General features: G+C 36.7%; 1 protein-coding gene across 1 annotated transcript in view; it reads right to left on the bottom strand.

Moving 5' to 3' along the window:
* LOC141444971 (E3 ubiquitin-protein ligase TRIM37-like) overlaps positions 1-8,553 on the bottom strand; it is a 13,720-nt gene extending 5,167 nt beyond the window's left edge. Inside the window, 8 exon segments of the mRNA XM_074110752.1 lie at positions 4-34; positions 2,476-2,685; positions 3,572-3,679; positions 6,105-6,221; positions 6,223-6,311; positions 7,388-7,598; positions 7,916-8,175; positions 8,244-8,553. Of these exon segments, the coding sequence (XP_073966853.1) occupies positions 4-34; positions 2,476-2,685; positions 3,572-3,679; positions 6,105-6,221; positions 6,223-6,311; positions 7,388-7,598; positions 7,916-8,175; positions 8,244-8,297 (1,080 nt within the window). The 5' untranslated portion in view covers positions 8,298-8,553.
* Between the last annotated feature and the right edge of the window lie 291 nt (positions 8,554-8,844).

Consider the following 8,844-nt stretch of genomic DNA (forward strand, 5'->3'; position numbering starts at 1 on the left):
CACTTGGTGCAGCATCTCCACTCGGTACTCGTATCTGAGATACAAAGATTTGCTCATACCCGCGATATTATTGGGAAAATTGTGATAGGGTAAATCGAAAATTACTGGCCACCTTTCAATAACTCGCCACCACCTTTTAAGAACCGGCCACCTTATACTAAAAATGAATTCTATTTATAGGTGACCAGAATTCATTTTAGTATAAGGTGGCCAGTTATTGGAAGGGTAGCCAGTATTGACACCTTATACTAAAAATTACTCTGTTTATAGGTGACTAGAATTAATTTTTAGTGTAAGGTGGCCAGTAATTGACAATTGATCCTACATTGCGGACGCGGGGTTTATGGATTTACAAGTGATCGTTCGAACGCGGCAATGTACCGCAACTCAATATTAAAAGTGCTAATTTGGTTTTAAGTTTTAACTGCTTTAGTATAGGATCGTTACCAAGCATGACCTAGATAAAAACAGGTGAAATAAGTATGTTTGCACCATTTTTTTGTTTTTGCCACTTCCGCATCCCGACAACGAATCTACAAAAGCCGACAGAAAAAGCTGTGTCGATACAATAAGAGCCATAATAAAAACGTCGACGCGTCGATGCCTTTTTAGCTCTTATTGTATGGACATAAAGCTTCTTTCTATCGACTTTTGCGGATTCCGCGTCGATAGATAACGGGAGACCCTTACATAATGAAAATAACGTATCCTATTTCCATGAATGAATCACAACATAAACTAAGCGATTTTCATTACACAATCCATCGACATTTCAACAAACATGCAAACTCAAAAACGTAGTATCGACGATTTTAGTTTGACACGGAGGACAATCGGCATCAGATCTTTCGGTGCAGCCAAGGTGGTCAAAAATATCGGCAAATGCATGGTCGCTCCGATATATCTGATGGCGCCTGGACAATGCATGAAGCTTGTAGCGAATCTGATGAAATATGAACAAGCAAGACGCAAGCAAAATTTTGCTTTCGCGAGTAAACTTACCTCTGGCCTAACCTTAGAGTCGTAAAACCATTGCTTGCAGCAATAAAAAATATCGTCGTATTAAAATATTTCATTCATAAATCACACAACTTTTGTAAGAAAGCCAATAGTCAAACTTCAAGACAAAGCATCAAAATTATAAGCCTACCAGACAAATCCAAACATAGCAAACTACCGACAAGATAACCATTTCATTGTATGTTTACTTAAAAATAAGGGTGTGCGACAGGGTAGTTGGCGCTAGTATCGGATTACTCGCAGTAGTTCCTTTAGTTCTTTTCTTCCTACTAATAATTCTCCTTTTTTGTTTTCACATAGGCGAAATATCGCTAGATGGCGTTAATATCGTGAGGTTCGTTTGACGTTTGCTTGCGATTGGCTCATTTAGCTATTGAACCAATCACGAGCAAACGCCATCTATCGGTATTTGGCCTGTCGAAAACCGTCATTGTCCTGTTTTGTCTGCCGAAGGTACTAGTGCGAATAAAATTATCCCTAATATCGCGAGGTTCGCTTGTCAATTTTGGCATTAGCAGCACGTGTGTCATTGGTTATACAACTAAATGAGCCAATCGCAAGCGAGGCTGTGACGTCAAACAGACAGATATTTCGCTTTCAAGAAACTCTCATTACAATGTTTATAAATACTAGCTTATGCCCGCGACTACGTCTGCGCGGATCTAGGTTATCGCGCGGTGGCGCCCTCTACCAGAATAAAAGGTATCCTATGTTGATCCTTGGGGTTCAAACTACCTATGTACCAAATTTCATCAAAATCGGTTCAGTGGTTTCGACGTGAAAGGGTAACAGACAGACAGACAGACAGACAGAGTTACTTTCGCATTTATAATATTAGTAGGGATTGCTTGTCGAATTCAACAATATAGATTGCTATCCTACAGGTCCTGACTTTAGAAGAGCCACTGATGTCGGGTTTAACGTGCATTTAAGATCAATATCAATCGCCTATCACAGGGCTGTCTTAAAGTCGGCCCGCGCCCATGAGACCACTCAAATGTGTGGGACTGAGCGAACCACATTGCTTCTTATAATTGCATCTGTCATAACTCATAATTTTACATGCCATGCCAACGTTTGCCATACAATATAAATCCGTACTTTTTACAGGATTTTTGAATATCATTTTATTAAAATCATATCATATTTATCATTGTATGTTAGGTTACTTTATGTATGGTTACTTTATTAGCCATTCTGAAGACAATACTGTTTCAGAAATTAATTAATATAATAATATGACAAATAAAAATTATGAAAAACTATTTTATAGCAAATGATATTTGGGCAAATGATAGTCAACCTAAAATCAATCTTTTTCCCTTGAACCTTGATGATAGATATAATTTATCATTTACAAAGGTCCGTTAGATCCATATCGATTTTAACAGCAACCCGTGAACTCCAACTTGACCAGCCCAGTCCAAACGCAGCTACCAGGCTCCCATAACTCACTTAGAGGTCTCCGGCAATCCGGCACTCAGCTCCAAGAACACTGACAGATAGTTGCCGCGCACGACGCCGTTGCCATCCGGGTAGACTTTCAGCCGCCAACAGAGACCATTGACGTGAAGCGGGGCCGAGTACACCGGCGCCGCGGCGTGTTGAAGCTGTGTGAAGTTCGTCAGTGGAAACGTACTGCTGTCGTAGCTTGGGACGATCTCACTGTTCAACACAAATAAACTGTACCGGACTTATTATGCGCGTGAGAAAACTGGCCAAATAAAAATGTGGTGTCGGCTGAATTAGCGGACCTCGCAGCTTCGGTTATTACCTTCAAAATTGTGGTGACATTTATAAATATGTATGGCATAATCAATAATTGTTCTTTACTGTTTTCGTTAAAATTTAAGTTGCGAGCGTACGAGATGTTAATAAAGCGGACCATAAGGTAAACTGCCAATTGATGCAAAAAACCATTACATTCACATTATTTATGTATGACTTTGAAGCCTGTGCTTTGTTTCGTTCAAATATATTCAAATGAATTATTAGAGTGTTAAAATACTAACAACAATAGGCAGTCTATCTTTAAAAAATCACAAATCTGAGAACAAACAAAAGTATGGATGAATATTACATGAAAATGGAGAACCTTGCATTCAATGGCCACCCTTTTGATAATTTCCAAAGTTTAAACAAGTGGGTCAATCAATCTATACTTATTAATAACATAAATATGACAGTTACTCTATCATGGCTGAACTAAAAACTATTTTTTTATTTTTTTTTATTTGACTGGATGGCAAACGAACAAAAATACGATAAAATTTAATGGAGAACTTAAATTCCAGAACCAATGAAGATACAAGTAAAAGTATTTTTTTTCTTTGAACCTTTGAATATTCAATATTGTGAATAAATCCAGAAAAGGCACTGGCTCTTAAACATTTGATATATTTATGGAAAATGACATAATATTAAATCCTATTAGACCAAACAATTAGGGAAATAAAAGAACCTTCTTTCAAAAAGTAACAATTATGATTAATTTCTCGTTTACTTGGTCAATATATAAAAATTCTGAATTTCTAGAGCTTTACAAACTTACCTATGGAAATCTGCTGGTACTGGAGCAGTAACAAAACTGGCCATCGGCTTTTTGCGGACCTGGTGAATCATTTTGGACAAGTCGCTACTCTTGGCTATTAGTTCAGATCTGTAAGACATAAAAACATCCACAGTCAGTTATTCTTCTTTTTTAGGGTTCCATAGCCAAAGCCTACTCTAGCCTCGCTTCTGTCTGCCTGTCTGTGCGTGTCTTTGTAATTTATAAACAGAGTGTGTATTAATATGGCAGCTAATAAGAACCAATAACAAAGTAAATCAAAAAAATTTGACTAATTGGTTGACTAGTTTTTTTTACATTTTTCGGTAATCTAATTTCAATGGACTCATTATGTGTAACCTAATAGCAGAGAAATTCCGTGACTATCTTCTGTCGTCACAATCACTTAGGAACGAGAAATCTGGTAGTTTAAGTCATTATGGTATCACAAGCCACATTCTAGATCAATATTATAAACATATTTTACCATTATGTGATGTAAGGTCCCACAAACTAGCATTTCATTGCATTGCTTTTAGGTTTACGTAGCTAATACTCAGCAGATATTAATATCGACGGGTAAGGCTATTTGTATTAAGCGACATTTTTCGATTTTACAGGAGAAAGCAATCAAAGTGAAATTTTCAGAAAAAAAATCATAAAAATAAAACAAATGGCTTATTTATAGAATAGTACCAGCAATGGATTTTCATTTTGCATGTTTCAAAATCAGTTTAGGTGTTATTAAAAAAACCTATTATGTTCTAAAATAAACGTCGCTTCATACAAAGTAGCCACTTTTTAGAGTCAGGATAATTGTTTTAACGAACACCAGGGTTCCGCTTGTAGAAGCAGGTAAAATGGTTGAAGTGTATCGATGGTTATCTTTCAGAGTAAAGCTAAATGAATCAAACGACATGTCACAAGCCAAACGGTGCAAAGCAAATTAGTTTATATGCCTTATTTGTAAAAAAATAGGGGAAGTTCATATTGATTGAAGACACATGCTTATTAATAACGGAATTGTTTGAAATCACAGATTTTTCACGAATTATTTAGATGTAGTCGGTTGATACTCCAGTATTTAGAGATATGAATCAAGTCTACAAGTAAAAAAATAAAAAAAGTAAAATTATAAATCAAAAATGTTTTTACTTTTCGCAAAAGTAAACAACTTCAGCTTTAATTTTGGTTTGGTTTAGGAACTAAGTATGTAAATTATTAATTATTTTACCAAACTGGCACCTGTAACAATAATAATTATAACTAATCAAATCACACTTAACTTCCGTAATTTAAAACTTTACTAACAAAGTACTTATCTTGTTTTTCAAAAGCTTAATTATAATAATTGTTATTACAAGTAAATTCTCTCCTCTCTCTCTCCTCTAAATCTAAAACTGTTGAGTGAAAAATTTTGGAAAAATTCAGTTTGGTAGTAAGTACATCAAATTTACAAGGAAAATTATAACGGCTAAGATTGCTTGAGACTTAGTAGTAGTTTAAGAGTAAATAGCGTTTTTGTTATCAATGTGATCTACACATAAGTTTTAAATATTCTTGATGAAAAACCTCTCGGTATAACTATCTCGTTCTCGGTATCGCACATTTTCTTTAGGTCATTTTATTTAACCTTAGTTATAGAGAGAGATGTTTTATACTTTGCATTATTAAGCAATTTCGGTTTAGAAATAATAGGGATAAATTCTTCTACAGTATTTCCTGTCATTGTGTATTTAACCGTCATGACATGAAGTTAGGGTAAGTGAAGTTAAGTTTTTATGCTTTAACCTACACAACGTATTTTTATCCATATTGATTTGTATATGTTTAAATAACTTTAAGTAAAATATTCAACGCTTGCAATGACTAGCTAGGATAAAAAAATTTCGGATTTATAAAATGCTGAAGCAACATCGTTTTCTAAATTTGACATCGTTTTAAAATGGTTCAGCGATTATGTGGTTATGAAAATTAGTGAGGAACAAAATGGTTTTCAAGTGACATGCTTTATTTGTTTTAGATGCAGGCTAAATGTATTAAGCGACATGTTGGTTGATTTTTTGTGGAAAGCTAAAATGCTTTACACTGACGTTTTTAGTAAACTTTTAAATATAGGAAAAATGTTTTAAGCTACTTTGCGTATTAGATTAAGGAAGATAAGACAGTTTAAGCGGAAACCATCACAGCCTCATATAGCTTAAATCAATGTTACTTGAAACTGGCAAATTTAATGGCACTTCATACTTCGATGTTCTGAATTAGTCCCCAATTATGACCGGTTTTAAGCGCCAAAAAAGTGCTCAGATCTTTTACCAAAAAAAACCCAGGGCTCAAATCGAGGGACGCAGAAAAAATCTGCTGTTTGAATGATATATTATAATCAATATCGCCCAAAGTGTTGCTTGTTTACAAATAGCTTTTCACCAGCCGATATATACAGTAGAAGTTTGTTGCCAGTATCAGTCACCTAGATTACATTCCCCACATGCCGCCAAAAATAGTAGTAAAACTTTACAATATCCAGTTTACTAACCTAGTACTGGCATGTAACTGGTGCTCTATTTCCTGGAGCAAATGCTCCAGCTGCTCCGTCTCCTGGGTGAGGCTATTCTTCTGGCCCATGAGAGTGAGGAGTTTAGCCTTCAGAGCAGTCCAGGCGGGGATATCATCAGCTCAACAGCATGCGGATCTCGCGAACACGCTCATCTTTGGCAGCGCGAACCGATTCCACATTGCGTTCCTGAAATTTATATGTATGTGTTAAAATCAGCTAGACAGTATAATTATTAGAACTGTTATGGCTTTAAAAGTCTGTTACATTAAGCAAATGAAAGCTGGTGAGTACATTAAATGTTCAGGGCTAATAAAAGTACTGCAGTTTCCATAAAGGCCCACAGTAATAATGCTCAGGCCCAACCATAAAAATAATAATGTTCTTTTACATTTAAATGGAACCCATTTTCATTGTTGACCAGTCTGACCAGATAATTGTGACATCCAATGTTTTTTTAATGACAATGTAGCTAAGTTCATTTAATGTAGTAATAAAAATTTATACATTTTGTTGGAAGCTTTCACGGGCGGGCAAGATGCTAGCAATTTTTTTTATTTAATTTTAAAGACCTTGAAAATAAAGCATGATGCCTAAGTACAATAATTACCCCATCGTTTAGAAACGCGTGAAACACGAAATCTGCGATGTGTCCAAACAGCAAACCTTTCACATCATTACCAAATGGCATTGTATCATTTTAGCATGCATAGCACACTGCAGAGTGCATTCACCATTTCTAAGGAGGTCAATGGGTCGGTGAGAGCAGCTGTACCAATGATTTTTGTACAAAGGATTTGGGCAAAAAATGTAGACCATTTGGTGACAGTTTTGCAAATGTGAAGATTTAATTTTCAAGTATAAGTCGAGTTGCTATAGCATTTAAAGAAGGTCCAAATAATCCAAATTTTAGGTTTTTGTCTGCTTTATTACTACTTAAAATTTGATCAAAAATATCTGAATATGACTCTATTGTTAATGGCGTAGAAGTGTGTTCAGATACAATATATTTCAAGTCATAAACCACCATCATCCACTCCAATTAAAGTCTTTGACCGATTGCCAATACCAGAAAAAAGCTGAATATTTTCAAACTGAAACTACCAAATTTTCAGATTAATTTGTTTACTTGTACAACACCCATTCATGCTTTATTTATAAGGCAGCGGGCAGGGTTGGTATTAAAGAAGGAGACCTGATGTTCAGCTAATTGTTATGACGCAGGAGAGCAATAGACTAATAAGGGCTGATAATGGATTGCTTACCACATCCTGCACCAAACTAATGAGCTCCATCAATCTCCGTCTCAGCTGTGACACCTCATCCCGGATCTGTGTGACATGTTGCTCATAGACCTCTTCCAGTGGCTTGAAGGTGTGCCCTGAGTGGGTCCCGCCCCAGAGCGCACACTGATGGCAGATGCAACGTCGACATGTCCAACAGTACACCGTCAGCTTCTCTTGATGGGTTGGGCACCTGTTTAAAATATAACATTGGTATTAAACACTGACTTAATACTTATTCTGCACCACAAAGCATGTCAACAAAGTAAAAAGCTAAAACTAATGACTGTAAACAGCGATAGGCATCAGTAGGGGGACTATTCTCCAATTCTTCAATTAAAAATAATTAATCACGAAAAAACACAAAAATGACCTAACTAAACAACACACACACTAAAATGACACTACAGACTAAATTAACACAAAGTAATAAACAGATTGCAAATTTTAAAGGTTTTTAAGCACTTGATACCTCCAAATTTAAAATGATATAGCAACCTATCAAATTACCTGTCTCTAAAGCTCTCCCGCTGGGTGGCAGAGTTAGTCTGTTGCATGGTCTCGATCTGCTGCGTCACCTCCTCGACCCAGCGGCAGTTGACCAGCTCGTGAAGGTGCAGCGAGGCTCGGCAGTGCGGGCACTGCGACCGCTGCTCTGTCAGCCAGCGCCGCACGCACGCATAGCAACATAACTTCGAGCAGTGCGGACACAGATGCGCATCCACCAGCTTCTCCATACAGATGAAGCATCGAAACACCTCCGCCAACGTCTAAAATCAAAACATGTTTCACAAATCACAATTCCTAACTGTTCATCCAAATGTAGGCCAAAGTTTACCTCCACGATCTGCTCCTCGCCATTTCCATTCCCTTTGTCTCCTCTCGAGGCCATATTTTAAGGATTCCCTTTCCTTATGTCGGATCCGAACGGGTAATCACCATAATTTAGACATACTTTATTCTCTTGTTCGAAAAAACCAATTAGACATTTCGCAATTCGATCGTCAACGAGTTCGTACGATACGATACGAAACTAACCGAGAAACAACCAACCACAACCAACCACTTCCGTGTTCGAATCCCAATCGAATCAAAATAAAAACAAAAAGTTTGTATTGCCAGCTGACATAAGATCCTTTCCCCGCAATATTCTGAATAAAGGCGTCACCTTCAATTTAATTTAATTAACAGTAAAAATGAAATTAAACAACAACCAATGACATTACATATAAACGGTAGGCGACAGACAGGCTAGCAACCTGTGTCACTATTGTACTGTTTTTGTCAAACTTAAAGCCGAAAATTGATAAAAGTGGCTCCGAAGTGGTAACGTTTCGTTCGTGTGCTCTACCTACCCCATTTGGGGAATACTACAGGCGTGATGTTTGTGTGTTTGTGAGTGTATTCGGTTCTTGAAGTTGTTGACGCGTATGAATACC

This window comes from Choristoneura fumiferana, unplaced genomic scaffold (genome assembly GCF_025370935.1).
Source record: "Choristoneura fumiferana unplaced genomic scaffold, NRCan_CFum_1 Sck3bRy_106;HRSCAF=291_pilon, whole genome shotgun sequence".
NCBI lineage: Eukaryota > Metazoa > Arthropoda > Insecta > Lepidoptera > Tortricidae > Choristoneura > Choristoneura fumiferana.